This window comes from Stegodyphus dumicola, chromosome 11 (genome assembly GCF_044657685.1).
Source record: "Stegodyphus dumicola isolate Sdum_Otavi_A_Nest chromosome 11, ASM4465768v1".
Lineage (NCBI taxonomy): Eukaryota > Metazoa > Arthropoda > Arachnida > Araneae > Eresidae > Stegodyphus > Stegodyphus dumicola.
The window spans coordinates 104,908,817-104,931,576 of record NC_140778.1 but is presented as its reverse complement, the minus strand read 5'-3'; the positions used below and the strand labels follow the sequence as shown (position 1 = coordinate 104,931,576).

At 34.0% G+C, this 22,760-nt stretch overlaps 1 protein-coding gene across 1 annotated transcript in view; it reads left to right on the top strand.

Annotated features, from left to right (window-relative positions):
• The window catches only part of LOC118183374 (uncharacterized), a 35,039-nt gene that overhangs the window by 6,000 nt on the left and 6,279 nt on the right, over positions 1-22,760 (top strand). The window contains exons 2-4 of the mRNA XM_035352889.2: positions 3,648-3,836; positions 13,913-14,107; positions 19,283-19,365. Coding sequence (XP_035208780.1) covers positions 3,648-3,836; positions 13,913-14,107; positions 19,283-19,365 — 467 coding nt within the window. The remainder of the gene's footprint in view (positions 1-3,647; positions 3,837-13,912; positions 14,108-19,282; positions 19,366-22,760) is intronic.

Genomic DNA, 22,760 nt, shown 5'->3' with positions numbered 1-22,760 from the left:
ATGACTAAAGTACTACAACAGCCAAAATCACCACCAGCTACAACAATGGCGATCCAGACAGTGTTTCTCAACACGCTGTGCAGCGTACATTGTTGCGTATGGGCTTACGCAGCCGGAGGCCGAAGCATGTCCCTGTACTGACGGCATGTCATTGCCAGCTACGTCTGCAGTGAGCCAAGAAACATCAGAATTGGACATTAGAAGAATGGAAGAAAGTTGCATGGTCAAATGAATTGCGTTTTCTGGACCATCATACCAATTTGCGTGTGCTAATACACTGGTTTCCAAATGAAACCCTGGCTCTCAGATGCACAGTTGGATGGAGACAAGCCGTAGGCAGGGGTGTTATGATGTGGGCACTATTTTCATGGGCTTACATTCAGACCCATAATCACATTAGAACAATCCCTGACATCGGTGTGCTATGTGAACATTGTTGTAGATCAAGTTCACCCATTTATAACAAGAGTGTTTCCATTGGGGGATGGTGTTTACCAATAGGATAATGCACCATGTCATAATGGTCAAATCTTCAGGGAGTGGTTCGAGGAACATTTCAGTGACTTTCCAAGTCATGTCTTGGTCTTCAAATTCACCTGACATTAACTCAATAGAGCATTTGTGGTCCCACCTGGAAAATCAAATTCATGCTATCCTATTGCAGGACCAGTTGGTGAGTGCTTTTTATCAGAGACCTCAGACTACCTATCAGCACCTTATGGAGTCAATGCCATGCTGGGTGCTGGCAGTTTTGAGGACTAAAGCTGATCCTACATGTTCCTTCAGTGTATATTATATGTTCATTAGACAGTACAAAGATCCCAGATCAAAATTGTTGGGAATTTCACAAAATCTAGTAGGATGACAGGTAGACATGGCAACATTTGGGCTTCAAATTATTGTTTAGGTCAGACAAAAAAATATAATCCCCTCACAACCATTCAAAGGCCGTAAGTGTGATCCTGCCCAACATCAGTATGTCACTGAATTCATTGTCATTGGCCATGGTGCCACTCCTTAGCTCCAATGGGTGTTTGAAAGTAACATGCTGGGATCTCAATTTTAGAAGAAATAATCGCATTTAAGGAGCATCTGCTTCTTTTATTAAATATCGTATTCTCGTATCGTAGACTAAAATATATAGACTTATAGGAGGAGGTAAATATCGTAGACTTATAGGAGGAGGGGAATTTTTTTACTGAAAGAGAAGGGGAATACTTCTTGTTATTTAAATTTTATTTATATATTTATTTACTTATTGGATTGGTGGTCTGGAGATCTGGATATTAGATCATTCCAGATACTGGCCATCTGGATTCAGACTTTATACTGTATTTTATATATCATGTATATATTTCATTTTTATTATTCTGAGGTTATGGCCCTCTTTTTTTAGCATTGCCTCTTCTGCCCTCGAGCGACCTCTTAAGTGGTATGTTTCTTGGCCAAGGGGATACCAGACCTTAAGTTGACAGAGTTTTACGTCCCTTACGACCAAGTAGGAGCAAGCTCCTTCGGCAAGTCTCATAGAATGTTCTTTAAGCAAGGTGTTTATTAGATGGCATTATGAATACTATATGTTTTGCTGTTAAGGCAAAAGTTGTTCTGTAAGATTTTGTGTGAAAAAAATCTGATGGAAAGTTTTGAGAGCCGCTGATATAAGAGTTTCAAATCTTTTTAATAAAGAGATTGAAATTTTAGACTTCTGTGTATCTTTTTGTTTTGGTCTTTAAAATTTCTGTTTTTGCTGTACCTCTCAATCCTGAATATGAATATAACTGATGATATATACAGTACAAAGTCCGAAATCCGGTCTCCTCGGGACTTTGGCGATTCCGGATTTGGGATTTTTCCGGATATTAGATCATCAGTTTAAATCTATTAATATGGCATGTAGAAATTATAAAATTAAAAATATGAAATCGGAATTTATGAAATAATGAAATATTTATGATCTAAAGGGTATCAAAATTTATGAAAAAAAGCTTAACATTTATTTGTTTACCTTATTAAACATTTCTTTCAATGTAAGTTGTTTAAGTTGCTTCATTTTTTGTGCTAATACTTTCACTTTAATTCTATAGACAGACATAATCTTTTGTTTAATTACATTATTGAAGCTGCTGTTTCGAGAATTCCGACAAACTCGTGAATTGAAATTTTCTTGTTTTCAGTAACTTCTCTGTCACTTTCTTCACTATCAGTATCGGTATTTTCTGGATCTAGAACCATACTACAGATTTCGCCATTCATTAATTGATTGCTGATTGAGAAGCACTGTCATCACAATGAAGAACATCTTTTATATCATCTTCATTTATTACCGCTTCTCCACATTTCTTCACAAAGTCTGTTAATTGGAAAATTTCACCTTTGTTTTGCTATATCCGAAAACCTTTAAAATTAGCGGCTATCATCATCAAATTTAGTTATCCTTCACTATATATATTTGGCTAGCATCATGAGCTTGGCGACTAATGACAGATTGTTCCGTTAAATTTTATCTTGCTTCTATTACACACTGAGTCAATTAAGCCTGAATTGTATTAGTTATTTATTATACTTATGTCTATTTCTTGTGCATGCCTAATGCTTATCAAAGTGCTGAATAAATAAATTCGCACATATACTTAAGCCTTATTGAGGGCCGGCGCTAGATATCTTACCGCCTGATGCAGTCTCTGTGGGTCTTAAATTCTGCGACTCGGTGCGGCCACACGAGCATTGGCGCTAGTTCTGGGTATATGTGAATAACAAATCAGTTATTAATTCAAATAGCCCTGAATGTAATCTTTGGGTCAAAGAGTATCATCAACAAAATCTATTTTTAGCATATGGAAAGAAATTTTTGGTAAACTTTTCGTCGTCGATGTTTTTTAGCGCATTTGACTTAAATCTGTAATCATCGCCAAGCGTAATGTCAACATAAAAGGTTACCATACTCCTTTATTATTCAATTACTAACATACAAAAATTATTTAGGCATTGCTACATGAATCATTACTCAAGTTGTCATGTTTTGATAAGCATGCAGTTTTGAAAGGAAAGTATCAACGATGTATCTATGTGGGATGTGTGCCAAGCAGATATGCAGCAACGGAGCTAAATTACTGGCCATACAAATTTATGCTAAAATGATTGCTTCTTCAATAAAAAGTTATTTTATTTACTGTCGGAGTGAAATTAAGAATTTGGACTCCGAGATGTGCGGAGGGGGGAATCAAATGGGCATGCATAAAGCCTACGAGAAAAAACGTTGTTGGTGGTTTTGAGGTCTGGATTTTAAATCATTCCGGATAATGGATGTCCGGATTTCAGACTGTGTACTGTAACAGTATTCCTGTTGTTATGTAATCTGTCTTTACTGTCTTAGTGAACTGCAAAATATATGACATAGAACATCCTGGATGTTGATTTTATAGCAGTGCTCTGACTGTCACTATCATCCTAAGCAGATGTAAAATCCATTGGAAGTCCTGTTAGGTGATAATGCAACCCTAATAAGATGAGAACCTAGTCTAAATATTGCCTTAAGATCTAAATTATTATGAAGAAAGATCTCTGTAAGGAATGTTCATAAATATATAAAATTATCTGTTGGCAAGTGAGTGGTCCTGTAATAAATTCATCACTGTTTTCCTTTACAGACAAATTAAATTATGGTCTTCCCCTGGTATCGCATGAAGGCGTTGGAGTATCTACTAATGGAAATAATACACAATACCATCAAGGCAGTTTAAAGCGGCCGAGAACTGAAGATTATCCAGAGATAGGGGTTTATCAGTCAAACAAACTGAGTAGCTATATATGTACAGACTCAAGAGGTTATTCTAAATGTATGTATTTATGAATGTGCTTAAATAATGCTTCTCATTTGATATTCATGCATTTCTAAAAGTAGATTATGATGTTTCTGAGTAGAGAATATGCTTACCAAAATTATTGTCTTTTTATTTTTTTTTAACATTTCACATTACATATTTAAAGAATAACGTATATTTTTTAAACTCTTTTTCAATATTTCATGTTACTTGTTTAGAGAATAACTGATGCTTCTTATTGTATATTTTTTAAATTTAAACATGTAACATAATCATAATTATAAAATTTTATATGAATGAGCATTTATTGATTATAATGTGAAAAATTCTCATTTTTAAAAATTGTAGAAATATCATAAAATAACTATGTAAACTATGTGGAATATCAACTAATTTTTATTTATGTATATATTTATTCAATTAATATTTCATTATGATATTTGCATGTGATTTAGAATATGGGACTGTGTTTCTTATGATGGGTGTTAATTGTGTAAGGTATTCAGTATGTGAAGCTCTACTGTATTTACATATATTTTATGTATTTATCACATAACTTTTAAAAATTTTATTATATGATTTTCCTGGTACCTTTTGTTTTCAGACTGCCATAACTATAAAAGTTTTTCTCACATATTTAGTGAAAAAAAGATAGGTGTATAAGCAGATCCATGCAAATCGAATCAGTGTACTTTAAGAGCAACTATATTTAAATGTGCATTAAACATTTTGGTGTTTTTCTGTTAATAGGACATCAGTTGTCAAATGAGATAGCTTGTTGATATCATGTCTGTGCAATGACATTATTGGGAATAAGCTGAAAGAATGAACATTAATCTAGGAATTCTTACTCCTGTATTCTTAAGGAAATGCAGTGGCAGCTGCAAGATACGAACGCCTCTGTCTCTGCACTCCCTTGAGGACAACAACTCTGCTATTATATTTCAGCTGCTATTGCATGTCCTCTGGAAAAGGAAATCTGATATCTATGCACCACGGCCAAGGCAACATAATTTAAACAAATGTTGTTGAGTTACATGGGCATACAAGGCCGTTGAAAGAAATACTATAGTGTGCAAATTAATTTGGAAGAAGGAATGTTTTTGCAAAATTTGAAGTTGGTTTCCAGTTGGCACTAGCAAGTCTCTCAAAGCAGTTTTATGTGCCTTACTGTCATCTATATGTCTGCTTTTGACCATTGAGAACTTGTTTAGACAATAAATTTTGACTGTTGCAGCATTTTTAAGCTTGTTTCTATGAGAAGAGGAAGTTACTTTTGCATACTTTTTAAATGCATTCCGCATTTGTAAATTTTAGTGTACTAAAAATGGATATAATGCTTGGAAAGAGAGCAATAATTATCACACATCCATGTAACAAATATTGCTTCCTGGGTTGGTGTTGAAAAACTGAATATTTCTCGAATTCTGAGGAGACGGAATGAAAATGGATGATCATTTTATCCCGAAAGATAGGTCAAATGTAGAAGGAAAAAGATAACTCCAAAATTTGATTTAATCCTACTCCAAAATGGCATTATTAATCTAATAAAAATTAACAAAGTCCTTAAAAGAGTTCTTTTGTTTATTAGTATTGATATTCATCCTTTAAACGTGCAGTGGTTGGTTCTCACTGTTAGTTGGAAGGTGAGAAAGCCCATTAAAAAACAACTTTTTAACACATCAAATATAGCAAAGGCATTATTGTAGGCCAAAAATTACAAATCTTAGACAACAAATGACCTGAGAATGAGTCATTTTCAGAGATGAGACTCATTTATTTGTTCATGTTAAAACCCTTTCATGGGCCGTGGGAAGATTACTTCCCACCTACATGATCCTGGGAAATACACCTGTGGGAAGCGCAAAACCCACTATAATATATTGGCTTTGGTATTATAACATTGGGAACTCTAATTCCCACTTCAGTATTGTGCTGTCATCTGTGTTCAATCGATTGAAAACAGAATTACCACATTTGTTTTGAAAGTTCGAACGCGTTGTGTGAGATCTGTTCCATTGAGACACCTGTTTTGATTTGACATTTGCATTGCTATACGATTCTGCAACAAATGTAAGTAAAACACTGTTTTTATTATAATAACGTTCTCTTATTTTGTATATTTCTGCAAGAACTATATAATATTGAATAATAAATAATGGATGGAAAATGAAAATGCTATTGCATTGTGTATAAAAGCCATGCGCAATAGGTATGTTGGAAAAATTAGAATATTTTTGAAAATACATTTGAAAATATCATTCATTTCTACTGAGAAAGAAAAGGATTATTTTGGCATGATTTTTACCGAGGAAATTTTACAGAATATTTTTGATGAAACTCATATGCAAAGCAGCCTAAGAAAAGGAAGAGATTGGGTCATACCTCAAAAGACATTATTCTGAACTGGAAAGAAATCACATCAGAAAAATTGAAAGCATGGGTAGGTATGCATATACTCATGGGTAAACATCAATTGCCTGAACTGGAAAACTACTGCAGCACAGACCCTATTCGCAATGTTCAATCAGTAGCAAGAATAATAATCGCAAAGAGGTTAAAAAAAGTAACTGAGATTTTACATGTAAATGATAACAGCACAAATCCATGTGGGCAACTTGGGCATGATAAACTCAATAAAGTCAGACCAATCCTCTCACAGCTCAATGATTCCATACCCAACGTCTACGAACCTTCGTCAACATTATGAATAGATGAATGTATGATAGCTTTCAAAGGGAGAACTTCATTGAAGCAGTATATGCCAATGAAACTTATAAAAAGATGTTACAAGGTGTGGTATTTAGCAGACTCTAAGACTGGATATATTCAAAAATTTGAAATTTATTGTGGAAAAGAAACTTCTGATAATAAGGGTAAAATATTGAGCTTAGGGGAAACAAACTAAACTAACGGAAGATGTGAAACAGACAGGTCATCTTATAGCCTATGATAACTATTTGGCATCTTTTAGGCTCGCAAAACGTCTACTTAAAAGTGGTCTGTTTTCTGTGGCGACTGTGAGGCCGCAAAGGAAGGATCTTCCACCAATGCTGAAGGCTAAGAACAAACTAGAAAGAGGGTAATCAGTCAGTGTTTCCTAACTAAGGAAGGTGTTGCTGCAATAAAGTGGATGGACAAAAAGGCTGTTACATTTTTGACTACTGCACACAATTCAGCGATTATTACATCTGTAAATCGTACACAAAAAGATGGTACTAAAACAGAAGTACCTTGCCCTAAAGCTGTTGCAGTATATAACGATATCATTGGAGGGGTTGATTGCTTCGATCAAAGAAAAGAAAGATACCAAATAGGAAGAAGATCTGTAGAATGGTGGCATCGTATTTCTGATTTTCTTATTGATATTGGCATCGTAAATAGTTTTATACCGTGGCAAGTAAACAAGAGAAACAGAAGTTTAGACTAGCTAACATTCTGTATAGCATTAGCTCGTCAATTAATAGACGGATATTCCTCGAAAACGGAAAGGCCGTCCTGCTAACTTCCAAGCAAAAAGGTGTGCAGTTCCGGACGATATACGCTTAGCCAATGTGGGAAATCATATGCCAAAGATGGTTTCCAACTATAGACGATGTAAGAAATGTAGCACAAAAACCCAAGAAAAGAGGACCCGCTATATGTGTGCAGTATGTGATGTACCCTTGTGCATTGCAACATGTTTCTCATTTTTCACGGCAAATAATCGCCTTTAAATTGAATTTTCTCTAAATAACACTCTCACATAAAAGGTCCCGTGGGAAGTATACTTCCCACCCCTAGAATTTAAATGTAAACAAAAAATTTGGCAAAATAAAATATATTTCCTTAAATGCTATTGTTTAGTTGATAATAAAACATAAAAAAAAAAAAAAAAAAAAAACGGGAGAAATTCAAAAGAGAAATAAATGGCCCACGAAAGAGTTAACACATCTAATGTTGTTAAACGAAGCATGGGTGAATCTGTAATGTATCTGACAAACCGTAAAATACCTTTAACAAATCTTTTAAGGGTTTTTTTCACTGCATATGGAACTAGAAATCTGGTTTCTATTGACAGAATGATGAAGTCATTGAAGCATACAGAAATTTTAAAATGTAGAACTGCACCGTTCTCTAAAACTTTGCAGGGACATTTTAACATGACATGACTCTTTACCACATTTCAAAATTTGGCAGAAGGTTCATGTTGGAAAATAAATTATTGCACAAGATTAGCCTGGAAATTTGCCAGACTTAAATTCAACTGAAAATGTGTGGCACTTTCTCAGGAAGCATCTTAGTAAAATGGGTTGCATAACAAAATAGAGCACAATTAAAAACACTATAAAAATGTGGGCCATTTGCACTAAAGGAGGATATATTTTCAATTAATTTTATTGTTATCACTTTATGTGAAAGTATATAGTAAGTCATCAAAAAGAAAAATCACTTTGTCCCAATTAATTTGCACACTATAGTAATTTAGAATCCTGTGTTGCTACAAGTGAACAGTGTTTGATTCAGTTTTGCCAAATAGTGAACTAGTGGCAACTTATCCTTCCCTTGCAAATATTCATTTTACATAATTAATTTTAACAATTTCCTCACATAAATCTCAGGTAAAATTTCTTTGTTGCCAATTAAAGTGCTTCTCAAATGGAGAAATCGCTTTCAGTAATTTTTCGTCATTAAAAAGTAACTGTTTATCAACTCACTATCCTGAGTTCTAGGTAACTAGGTAACACTGATTGAACTAAATAATTGAACTGGCCAACATCATAAATTTCCTCATCCTCATGCATTTTCTCAAATTAACCTCCCTCTCCCAAATGTGAGGTAACTTAGTAATTACCCATTGAATTTTTGGCATTTTGTTCTGTTTTTCATTAGAGGCACTTTGCTGCCATCTCATCTTAGAACTTGTATAACAACTTCATTCATCTGCATTATCTATTCTCTCTTTTACCTGACAATGAAGCGTGATAAATTCTGCTGAATATTCCTTGCAACTTATAACTTTGGTTTCTAAATCATCTTCAGCAGCTTGGCCCATAATCAATCAGTTTCGTATCTCTGAACCATGAGATTTAAACTCAGCAATTATCATTTGTAATGCAACAATTTTATCTTTTAACACAGCTTTATCTGCTTGATTATAGTGATGAAGTTCTCTTAAAACCGTAGCGGTTCTGATGAAAGCACTATGCATCATTGCATGTTTTTTCCTTATCATATCAACATTCGTATTTACTTGAAATGCAGACCCACTTAAAAATTTAATATTATCAGGATTCCTGACACATACTCATAACACTTTTACTCAGCGATCCCAAAAAAATAACTCGATAAAAAGGAATAAAAATAGGTCATAACATTTATATAAAGTAAATCATAATTATTTGAAATATAAATATGCATTTCCACATTGCAGACGATAAAACACATAATATTTCCAATGAAAATTTAAACTAATATTTTATTTTTATATTAATATAAAGCAACTTATGCAATACTTTATCAGCTATGCATACATATAATTCTAGCTGGCTCACCACTTTCTATGTTGTGAGCAAAAATCTTAAAATTTTCATATTGATAATTGTTCTTGATGCACCTGACTGCAATAGGCTCCAACATAGAATGCATATTCAGTTAAAACAAAGTAAAATACCATTCTAGTTTTTTTTTTACATTTAATGCATTTCTATTTACAGTTATATATACAAATTATGTATGCCTACAATAAGATAAAAACTCTACTTATTTGCATGCAGAGAATAAGTGTGGTACATTTTCCTATATGTGAAACTTTTGTAACTCAAACACTGCAAATTTAAACACAGGAAACCTCATTTTCTAAATGCAACAAATGCAAAAATCTCAATAATATATGCAATTAACTTAATTTCATGTGTACCCATCAAAACCAGAAATCAGTTTCCCTCCACACACTCAATGACCTTATCTCTCCTCTCAGGTATTCTCAAATTCTTGACAGACAGACAGAAAGAAGTACCGGGGGCACTAAAACATCGCCATGGGCAACTGGTATCGCCCCACTGCACTAACCATCTGGAAGTGTATTCTGACCGGGCATGCTAACATCATGCTTGGGAATTTGTTTACATTGCAGCATTCATAATACACAGTTATATATTAATGGTGCATAATTTACATTGCAGACAATATTGTCTAAGATATACTTTACACAGGTACTTTGCAGTTGGATGGATAAATACAATAATTACAATAAGTTATTTACAGCTGTATATAGTACATATTTCTTTTGTGTTTGGGTTTGGAGCTTTATTGGTGGGGAGGAGGAGTGTTTATGGTATGTGGTTCATTGTTTGTTTGGTTTTTTTTTTTTTTTTTTTTTTTGTTACATGGTTCACAGTTTATAAGCTCATTCATAGTGCAGTTCACAGTTCAGCATACAGTTTATGAATTCATTTCATGATACATAGTGTTGAGTACATAGTACTGGTGTATCTGTCACACATTGCACAGTATGAAGTAGTTCGTAGTTTGAGTAGTATGAGAAAAGTTACGTTTGTCTCAATAAATGGAAATATTTAAGTGTGTTTTCTAAAGGCATTATTGTATAATACAGTCAAAAGTCTTTAACCCAGACTCGTCGGGACTTTGGCGATTCCGGATTATCGGTTTTTCCGGATTATAGATCATCAGTTTAAATCTGGTAAGATGGCGTGCAGAAATTATAAAATTAAAAATATGAAACCATAATTTATGAAATACAGAACAATTATGATCTAAAGGGTATCAAAATTTACAAAAAAAAAGCTTTATATTTATTTGTTTACTTTATTAAACATTTCTTTTAATGCGCGCATGCATAAAGCTTACATTACGCATAGTCGAAATTAAAAATTTGCAACCAGAAAACTATTTGATGATTCTGGATTTTGAGAGTTAGATGGTGTGTACTGAGAGTCAAATCGGGCCATCCTCTTCATCGATCGTGGTGAAAGTGGGTAAGTCCTCAGGGTCGTTGTGTAGGATTAGATTGTTAGAGTTAATAAAGATCTCCATTTCTGTTCCTCTTGGGGTGGTACGTGGATAACTCCACAGGCTGTTCTGTGCGTTAAAATCACCCTTGATCACGTGAGGCACGTTGCTATTGTAGAGAGTCATGTTTATTTCTTGCAGGGTGTTATCGAAGTCTTCGATAGGCGACGCATAGGTGCTGAGGTAGATTTGTGATTCTGCTATAGTAAGGGATATGGTGACTACATCTCTGTGTGCTTTGATAACGAGTGGAGTCCAGGACTTATTAAGCACGATGATGGCTGCTCTCGGGGACTGTGTAGTGTCTGTGGCGAGGCTCACTCTCGCACGTACATGAGAGATGCAACAGATGTCAAGTGAGATTGCTGCCATGTACTTGTTTCTTGCAAGATTGTTGTCTCTGATTGTCATAAGGTTGTACAATGCATGATCACTGAAAATCTTTCTTTAAAGCTAAATTGAAGGTGGTTTAATCTAGCAGCTCTGTAAATCATTTTGTAGTTTTTCTGGAATAAATACCTCAAGTACACTCATGTCCATAAATTAAGGATAATGCAAAATCAGACAAAGGAAGAGTTAGAAGCAAAACAAATTTGACTTATTTGTAAAGCTTATGTATTAAACAAAAGGTAAGGAGCAAAAAAAGATACTTTATGTTTGATATTATTAAACAAAATAGCGATTTTTTCTCCCTGGAGCAAATTAAAAAAAAAAAAAAAAAAAAAAAAAAAACCTATTTACAAAAAACCAATATTACATGGTTGGTATGATTGTTAATACATTGTACGTTTCCCAGACGATGCAATACAGTCCGTACAACGCCTAGGCATGCTGAGTATCAAATTATCGATCTGATCTTGGGGAATATTACACCACTCAAAAAGCAATGCTCTCCGAAGTTCCAGTAGGCATGTAGGAGGAGGTTGACGGGCTGCAACTCATAGGCCAAGCATGTTCCATACATGCTCTACTGGATTCAAGTCCGGTGAGAATGCTGGCCAGTCCATACGGGTGATATCCCCCGATTGAAGGCATTCGCTTACATTGTTTGCACGGTGAGGACGGGCGTTGTCATCCATAAACACAAATTGTGCACCCGTGGCACCCCGAAACAAACGTACATGTTCTTCCAGAATGATGTTCCTATAGATTTGGCTTGTCATGGTTTCAATTTGAACATGCAGGTCAGTTCTGGAACCCAGAATAATTCTACCCCAAACGAGCACTCTTGCACCACCGTAACGGTGTCATTCAATGATGTTTTCTTGGTGGTAACGGGTATCTGGAGCTCTCCGTATGAAAGTCCAGCGAGAATCAGACTGCAAGCTAAACCTGGACTCGTCAGAAAACAGTACACAAGCCCACTGTTGCGGTGTCCACAATGCATGCTCTCTACTCCAGGCTAACCGCAGGCGACAGTGAGTTGCAGTAAGTGGAACGCATCTGACAGGTCTACGAGCATATAGACCAATCTGCCCTAAGCGTCTGTACACGGTCTGCCTTGAAATTGTCGTACCAGTGGCTGAAGAGACAGGTCTGAGGCTGTGCTCCGCCTGTTTCTTTTGGCAGTAACTGCCAAATACCGGCCTTCATTCGGCGTTGTAACTCTGAGGCGACTTGTGCTATAACGTCTACTCACATTACCATCATCTTGGAATCGTTGCCAAAGCCTGGAGATGACACTCTGGGCAATTCCAAGTTTGTCTGATACTTCCAGTTGGGTACGCCCACATTCCAGACGGCCGATAATTCTACCACGTAAAAAATCATCCAAATGCATCCTTTGTGTCATAACTATTCGGTTATTGCACTGAAATGCTTATAAAACGCCTGCGAACAATTTTACTTCTTTGCCTGTATTCCTTATATATCACTCTCTTACACTCTCGTCATTTAGACATACCATCGGTGTCATCTGGTTACTTCCTGAAATTTGCATATGATTCTTGAATGTGTGTGTAGTAATTTTACAGGTGATATATTTATTTTAGAGTTTGATTTCTGCGTGACTCCGAATTATCCTTAATTTATGGACATGAGTAGTTTATCTAATGACAAGAGACAAATTAATCTATAGGAGGAGGGCAGTGCCGTTAAGCAATCTTGTTTGAGAAATAGGACTACTTCAGCATCCTTTAGTGGAACTGGAAAATATCTGATTTCCCAGCAATGTTTAAGGAAGTAAATCACAAGCTTAGGAACTGTTCAAAGCATTTCTGTTATTATGGTCTTGTCCAGCCTACCTGATCCTGGAGCTGTATTGCAATTCAGCCTTTTTGTTAGATTGGCCACTTCTGAGTAAGAAACACTTTTGCTTTTGAAATTACCTAGGCTAGATGTAATGTGTTTTGCTCATTCCCTAATTCCTGTATGATAAGGAGTTTTCTTATCTATGATACCTCTTGGGAACCGACTCTCAAGAATAATTCTCACTGATGCTAATTGTGAATAATTACATGCATGACGGACGGTGCCTCTGGATAACCACACATACAGTGCTATTGATCCTGATACAAGATGCCATGTGTAAAACGGAAAAACGGATTTCAGCATTCCACTATCTAGATTCTTACCTCATTAAATTCACATGACGATGATTGTATGAAAAGATGCAGATATTTTTTGCAATGTTAAATGAAATTATCGGTTTTATGCCTCTTGTGTAAACTGCAATTAATTTGGAAAAAATCTGTTATGTGTTATTATTATTAGTTTTTTTTTATTTTATTTATTTATTTATTTTTTATTTATTTATTGTAGATTTAATAAAATAGTCATTCTTTTCAAGTAACTTTACATACTGGTAAGGTTGTTGCCATCTAGTTAGATTTCATGTCAACATTATGTTTGGCACTAAGTGGTGCCTCCTTAAAGTACTACATTTTGTTTTTGTTGTATTAAATTAAATATTTGCTTGTATTTACACTAATAAAAACATAGATTATTTATAAATATTGAACTAACATTAAAACACTTTTTAATGAATTTTAAATGATTATTATTTTTACATTATTATTATTTATTTATATTATTATATATTACATTTTATTATTATTTTTTAATGATTATTATTTTTACAGCAAAGACATTTTTGTCTGTCAGGCACAATAATTATGTGTATCATACAGAAGATTGGAAACCTAAAGGCTGTACAATGTATTTACCTTTACGAGAAGACATTATGATTAATGTTCAAAACATTGAGCAAATAAGTTTTGAATCAGATCAGTTCTTTCTAGCTGATGAGAAAGGAAACTATGTTGGTGCTAAATCTGGTATGTATGAGAGAATTTTATCTATTATTATGACTTTATTACATATGTAATGTATTATTCATGATTCTTTTATGGGTGAAGGAACTAAAGATATCAGTTTCATATACAGGGGGGGAGCAAGGGAGGACATCTGTTCCCAGGTTCATCAGTCAGGGGGAGCAAAGTGATGTTATGAAGTTTTAGAATGAAATGTTTTCCATTCTTGGCAAACAGGAGGGGGCACGAAATCTTCAGTTGTCCCCAAGCACTGAAAACCCAAGCTACGATTTTGTTCATATAAGTAAAATTCAATTTTTTTACATAATTTTGTTTACTGTACCTAGAAAATACTATTCCAAAATATGGTATTTAAATATTATAAATGCATTTATAATATTAAATGTCAATAAAGTCATGTTTGGCATAGGAAATTAGTATGAATTATTTATATCACTTTATGCAACAATTTGAGTTACATAATTACTTATGATAAAACATATTGTTGATCCACATTGAGTCACAAATTGGTGTCTTTTTTTTGTTTTCGTTTGCATCCATTTTATGTATTATATTTTAGCATTTTCACAAATTGGTGTCTTTTTCTGTTTTCATTTGCATCCATTTTATATGTTATATTTTAGCATTTTACACCAAGTTGAAAGAAATGCATGCTAAAGGAGATGAATTTTAAAAAATTATTATATGGAAATTGGAACTTTTTTGGGAACTTAAGTGCATCTAAAAATTTAAAGACATTTTTCTTAATGCAGTGGTTCTATAGATTTATAGCTTTAGAATCGAGGTGATAATACAATATAATACTAAAACAAGGAAACTCCCAGTACTTGTTCATTAGCTGGGTATAAATGATTATATGGTACCAATATTGGTGAGAGATAAAAAATAACCAACTTTTTAATTTCAAGAAAATCATAATCAGTGTGAAAAATTGCGTGATATATCAAATGGCAGCGTAATAGACCAGAATAATATTGTATGTGAAGTAGGTTTTGCATCATTAAAGAAATACTACATGATAATTATAATAAATGTTTCAAATTTGATCATTGATATAAGTAAAAGCTTGTTTATTAAACATAAAAACAAAGCTATCAGCAGATCCTAAGCATTCATTGCTGTAGGAGAGATCCTACAGCAATGATGTGTTCAGATTTTTTAAAGTCTGCTAAAGAAAGTTAGAATTTAGAACCGATTATACTCAATCATTATAGGTCCAGAAATCATTCACGAAGCAAATATGGTGCTCTGGTTCCTTATTTAAAGTTCCTAACTAGGATGATTTTATTTGGCTGTTTAGTATGTTTCCATTCCTAAGCATTACAAAATTGTTTTATACCTGGCTAATGAACATGTAGTGAGATTAGTAAAATTTATATGTTTTTAAGTAGCTTAAAAATTCTGACTATTAAGTACAAAACTTTATTTTAAATTTTCTGTTCAAAAACTACATTTTGATTAATACTGCAGTCTGAAAACATATACAGTCGGAAGTCGTTAATCCGGTCTCGTCGGGACTTCGGTGATTCCGGATTATCGATTTTTCCGGATTATAGATCATTAGTTTAAATCTGGTAAGATGGCATGCAGAAATTATAAAATTAAAAATATGAAACCGTAATTTATGAAATAAAGAACAATTATGATCTAAAGGGTATCAAAATTTACAAAAAGAAAAAGCTTAATACCGTATTTATGCGAATCTAATGCGCCATTGAATCTAATGCGCATCCCCATTTTAAAACTTTAAATAATAAAAAAATTGTTTGTCGGCGAATGTAATGCACATCAATGGTATGAGGAATTTATTGAATCTTATTTTATACAACAATGGATTTGTATATAAACTATCGATCAATGGTATGATAATTTTATTTAAATTTAGATACCATATTTTATACAACAATGGATTTATACATAAAGTAACAGAACATAGAATTAACCTATTAGTGAGCTATTGTTATGTGAAACAATCATTGTTAATTACCACTACCGTATATACGGTACATATCGTAAAGTATGAACATGAAATAAATGGTAACATTTCTATCTAGCTAACAGTTTCTACAATCAGTGATTAATAGTAAACGTCTTTATTCACTATTTTGATGATAACTTTTTTAGTCCCCTTCTCCGTAATGGTGTAGTTACGAGGCATATCAAACCAAATTGGCGTCTCGTCAGCGTTGCCAATTTGCCCCATTGAAAAATTCTTTTCCTTCCGAAGTGTGATGACATACTGCTAAAATGTTAGTAGTTTTCCCTCAAAATCTGCAGGAAGCTTTTGGCATATTGTTGTACGGCGTCTTAGAAATAAGCCCATCCGCTTCATAAACCGATCCACCCATTGACGGCTAGCTTTAAACTCTCGTTTCGGTATTCCAAGAACTTCAGCCTCCTCTTTTGCTTTATTTCTTATAGTGTCGCTAGTCACAGGTTGTCCATTCTTCCTCCTTTCACGTACAAATTCCAAAACCTTTTCTTCAATTTTAGGGTGTCTTCCTTTGCGAGGGCCAGTGAATTTCTTTCTACTAGTTTTAGTTGCAAACAGAGCCAATTTCTGTTGCCGCCACAAGCGAACATTGCTCTCAACTACGTTGAACTTTCTCCCAGCCTTTCTATTGCCATTTCTTTCAGGATAAAGAATAACTTTACGTTTGAAAGTAGCATCATATGACATTCTTCTCTGCTTGCCCTCCATTTCGTGACTACGTACTCTGCAGTATGCAATAATGTGTCAACGATAAATGTAACGGTAAATGTAGTCGAGAAATACAGTAATCCATTGTTACGATTTAAATTTGGTTGACGTCATCGGCGAACTTTGCACTCGAATCTAATGCGCACCCCAATTTTGAGTACTACATTTGGCCAAAAACGATGCGCATTAGATTCGCGTAAATACGGTATTTATTTGTTTACTTTATTAAACATTTCTTTCAATGTAAGTTTAAGTTGCTTTGTTTCATGTGATAATACTTTCTCTTTAATTCTATTAAACAGACATAATTTCTTGTTTAGTTACAAAGTTCCACTGTTCCAATTTCTTGTTTAGTTACAAAGTTCCAAATGAAAATTTTTGTAGGTATTTTTGGAACATTCATTTCTTTGTAGTATATATACTGATTTTTTAATTGCATTTTTGTTACTATATCAGAGCAAAAATTTATTTTAATATTGTAATTATGTAAGTGAAATTTTAGTGCAACATTCTGTATTCCCAAATTGCTCTTAAATTTAGTTCATTCTCAGTTGCATATAAAATCCTTCTCTAGATTTTAGTCCTATAATTGCTGTGTCGAGAATACTAACTATATTGTCAATCGAAATTTTTTCGTTTTCAATAACTTTGTGTCACTTTTCACTATCGGAAGCGAATTATAATGTCGAGGAACTTGATTTAAATCATATCAAAGACAGTGTACATTGAGATGAAATACTACATTTAGTTAGGAATTATAAGCCAAATAAAATAAAAACGTCTGCCCTGAAGATAAGAATAGTGCTGACAGATCAACTTCCAATTCATTGCGTGCTGCATTGTCCCCCCCCCCCCCCCGCGCAGAGCAGCGTAAAATTGATAAACATATTTTTGAATGATAAGATAATCAAAAAATATGCCTATATACATTTTTTGCAGCAATTCCACTTTCTGTTTAATGGACTTCGAAACATACTTTCGCTTTGTAGATCCTTTACATATTAGTAAATATATATCGGAAATTCTATTTGACATGATCGAAAGTTCAAGCTTACTTTTATAAAATTGCTCTAACAGTCTGCAAAAAATAATAAGCCAGATCCAATTCGAAGATTAAGGAACAACGCAATTTGCAACATTAACTGAATTAGATAATTTTAACTTAGCTTATACCGTCTGTTATGCATTAAACGCACATGCGTAAACGTATTATGCGCATGCGCACACGCATATTCGCAGCCGTAAAGGTCTTACATGCACGCGTAAATGCCTATGCGCATGCGTCAACGTGACGCATGTGCAAAAAGTTTGTAGCTTTGAGGTCCGGATTATAGATCATTCCGGTTATGGGTGTCCAAATTAACGACTTTTGACTGCATATGAAAATTTTTGTAGGTATTTTTGGAACATTCATTTCTTTGTAGTATATATACTGAATTTTTAATTGCATTTTTGTTACTATATCAGAGCAAAAATTTATTTTAATATTGTAATTATGTAAGTGAAATTTTAGTGCAATATTCTGTATTCCCAAATTGCTCTTAAATTTAGTTCATTCTCAGTTGCATATAAAATCCTTCTCTAGGTTTTAGTTATCTCAGAAAATGCAGGTTGCTGTTTATTGTTTCAAGAAAATAGTACTTGTGAAGAAAGATAGTGGGAACTGTATGATTCAATAACATACAATTTCTTATTGTTTTTTAAAGCAACTGGATATTTTTCTAGCCTATATGATGTTGAGCTTTAGTAATTCCAGGGTTTGGAATTTATCTTAAGCCTTTCTTTTAATTAATCCCACAATGAAAGGTATCATAATGTCTGATCTGATGATCTCATTGGCTGTAGACTGTAATTGTTTACAGAAGAATCAAAAATTTCATATAAAAATGCATTGTTGGAGTCGTCTTGATGTGGTAGAATGTGTTTCCTTTATGTTGTAACTAAAAGTTTCAGGTATCCTTTTTCAAAATGGAATATAATAAGCATTCTGCTTTAAAAGTTTACTTGGATTAAAAATGACAAATTTTCTGTGACATCGTCTTCAGACACCATGTCTTTCTTGGTTATAATATTTCACGGTACACACAGAAATCTTTTGCATTTGAAATCCAGTTAATTTAAAAGGAATATCAATTATCTTTAAAAAATTAGTCCCAGATGTGACAAAGGGTTGATTCCAGTAAGATCAAAGTGGTCATTTTGGTAATTCACGTATTATAGAAAGCTAACCAATGAGTTATGTCATATCTTGTATTCAGCCCTGTGAAATAACTTGAAAAAAATCTTATTTTATATTGGAGTTTTACCCCCTGGATAGTTATGATTTTTATTATTTGTAACTAATAATGTTATTATTCTGTCTATGTTATTACTTATAAAAATAGCCTTATCAGTTTCTGATTTGGGAAGGTTATACAAACTGTTAACTTTTGGTTTTAAAAACCTTATTTTATAACAGTTTTATTTTTATAATCTAGGCCATGCTGTACATCTATGGAGGTTTGATTCAACACTGCGTAAACTTTATATTTCTCGCTCCATTCTTTTCTTGAAAGATCAGGTAGGTTTCTCAATTAATTTCATGCTTTAAAAAATAATACAAAAGGATTTTCAATGCAATGCATTTTAGAATTTTATTTTTAAATCTTTGTACAAGTTGCAATTTACATTGGGTAAGCCAAAAGAACCTCTTTCAGTAATATCAATAGGAGGCCTGCAACTCGAAAAAGTAATACATGAGGTATGGTGGGACTACAGGGAAACTTTATATTATGAATTTATTGCCACGAAATCGGACAATAAATTCAGAAAAATACTTTTCCCAAATTGCAGTTTTAAAAGCGGAAATCAAAGCAAAGCAGCCGGAACTAATCATCGTCGAGGTGTTATCATCGATCTTAAAAATGCTCAGCTTCAGATTTCGATGAATGTCAGACAAAAAGTTACTGAGTATGGCCAAGACATTTTGGGTCCTTTTCCATATTCCGTAGACCTTGCCCTCTCTGATTTTCACATCTTCAGGTCACTTAAAAATTCTCAAAAATACTAAATTAGCAGCTTTGGTAGGTGCCTAAAATGAAGATAACATGCCAATAAAGATCTGCTGCACTACTAAAATAGTTTTCAAACTTCGTTGTATTTTAGGCACATGATGTTGTATTAATCTCATATTAATAATTTATGATTTTCTTCATTTTTAATGCAAGGTCTTGAGAAGTGTTTTTGGAGAAAGTCAAGAAAATGATATCTGGTGTACAACACTGAATTATACCGAATTTTCAAAGAGCCAGATGTTATTCATTATATTAAATAAGCCACCAGAGTTGGGCTGGACATTCTATCTGTATGAACAACAGTAACATACTAAAAGAATTTTTCGGCTAGACCAGGTGACACAAGAAAAGGAAGACCTAGACTTTAACAGATTGATGCTGTAGAGATTTGTTTAGCCCTTAAAACTAAGCATTGGAGGAGTTTGGCTGCTAGTAGAACTGGTTAGAAATGTTTAGTTCAGAAAGCCTTGGCCCTCCCTGGGCTGTTGTGCCATGGATGATGATGATTTTCTTCATAGGTCATTCAATTTCCAAACTAGGAAACAGAAATTATTATATAGTTTGTAGAAACACTAGGTAATTTTGGAAGCAGGAAGATGAAAAATAAACAATGTCTTCTCCGGAATCAAACTGCAGACCTCTGGAATGCGCGCCGAGCATGCAGACCACCACACCACGATTTCACGATCACGATTTAATTTTTGTGTCAAGAAGGTGGGAGAAATACCCTTATTTATTGTTACTACTCTTAAAACTGCTTTGATCATATACTGTAGGAAAGAGAAAGGCATTTTTTTTCCCAGTAGAAATAAAGAACTATATTTCATACTACAGCCGTAATTACCTTTTTAGCAACTTGTTTTCAAGTCACTAGCAAAATTATTTTTGTGTACCAAAGCTTTAAGTTCAGGATAAGACTTAAGTACTTAACCATCTTATCTTATCTTATTTTCTACATTAAGCACTTCCTGCTTAATTTAATATTATTTGTTTTATAAGAATATGAGTTTTCTGTTCTTAGAAATTTTTCTGCTTCATAAAGGATCCGCTAAGCACAGGCCATGTATGTCTTATTTATCTTCATAGATCTCTTTCATGATTTCCCCTTTAGTGCTTTTAACATATGATTTGGAAAATTTAAAAAATTTTTAGTAATCTATGAGACATGAATTGGGAATGATGCAAAGTAATATACACTGACAAGCCAAAACATTATGACTATCTCCACATTTTTCAATGAACTCGTTCAGATGATGTAGAGGACACGTGATTAAGTGGAAATGGTATTTTACTGCTGCTGGAGAAGGTAAGGAATCATTCTTACACTTACTTTTGCGAGTGATGGGAAAGGCTGCTGATCTAAGCAAATTTGATAGAAGGCAGATTGTAATGGTGTGAAGACTCTGAATGAGTATCTCAGAAACAGAACAACTGGTAGGTTGTTCACGAACTGCCATTGTTAGCATTTATGAGAGTGGATAAATGATGGTGAAACCAGAAGTAGATACCAAGGTGTTGGATGGCCACGCTTCACCAAAGTAAAAAGACGTTGGAGACTGTCCTGCTTGGTACAGCAAAATCGGCGCCAAGCAATAGTTCAGCTGATAGCCCAATGCAATGCAAGTCCATATGAAGTGTTCAAAACATACAGTTCAGCGGACATTGTTGGATATGGGATTGCACAGAAAAAGTCTCACACGTGTGCCTTGACTAAGCGTCATTGTTAACTAAGCCTACAATGAGCCTGTGATCATCGAGATTGGACCATCGATAAGTAGAAGACAGTTGCCTGGTTGGATGAATCATGATTTCTCATTCATCACATTGTTGGTTCTGTCAAGTTACACCATCTTCCAGACAAATAGAACCCACCCTGTACAGCAGGACATACATAGGTTGGTGGCTCTGGGACCCTTAGTTGTGGTAGAACAGACCATTAAAGCTGCATACTATCTCAACATAATTGCAGGTCAGTTGCATCCTTACATGTTGCTTGCCTTCAGAACTAAAAATGGAATTTTAGAAGAAAAAAAAAAAAAAAAAAAAAAAAAAAAGCCTGTGTCACAAGGCTTGAATTGTGTTGGAGTGGTTCGAGGAGCATAAGAATGAATTCCAATTAATGTCCTGGCCACCTAGCTCTCCGGATATTAACCCGATAAAGCAAATTTGGGATGTTGTGGAGCAGTAGCTCAGAGTTCAAACACCACCATGTCGAAATTTCTTGATTTCGCATGATCACTGCTTAGCCACATGCTAATTACAATTACACATACAATGCACTATTGAGTACGTGGTCATAATATTTCTGCTCTTCAATGTGTGTGTGTATCCAGCAGTGTCCAGAGTAAGTATACAAGTAAGTAACACAAGTAAGAGTATACAAGTAAGTAATATATATGTATATTACTTACTTGTATCTGATATCTTTCAACACATGCAATAATATTAGCATGCCTCTTTATAAATGCATTTTTTGTCTTAAATCTGTCCTTTAACTTTCCGTTCAGTAAATTATAAGTACCTTATAATTTCCCCCTATGTTTTCTTGTAATAAAGTACTAAAAAGGGACTAAAAATTTGCATGGCTAAATATGATGTTTATTATTATACATTGTATTAAAATGTTTTCTTTTTGAGGTTTGCATTGTGTTATATGCAAACATTCTCCAGAAATGTGCACAAAATATTTTAATATATTCACCACACATATAGAAACATTATGATGTGAGTTAATGGTTTTATTAACGCATTCAGCATTATTTAAAGTGTTTTCTTTATTATCAGTTTTTATCATTTATGAGAAACACTGTGTTATTGACTGAGCCCATCAAGTCATTTGTCGCAGGTGCCAGGACACAGTCCAATCCTGTGTGTAGCATTTGTTGTAGAAAACAATAGCAGT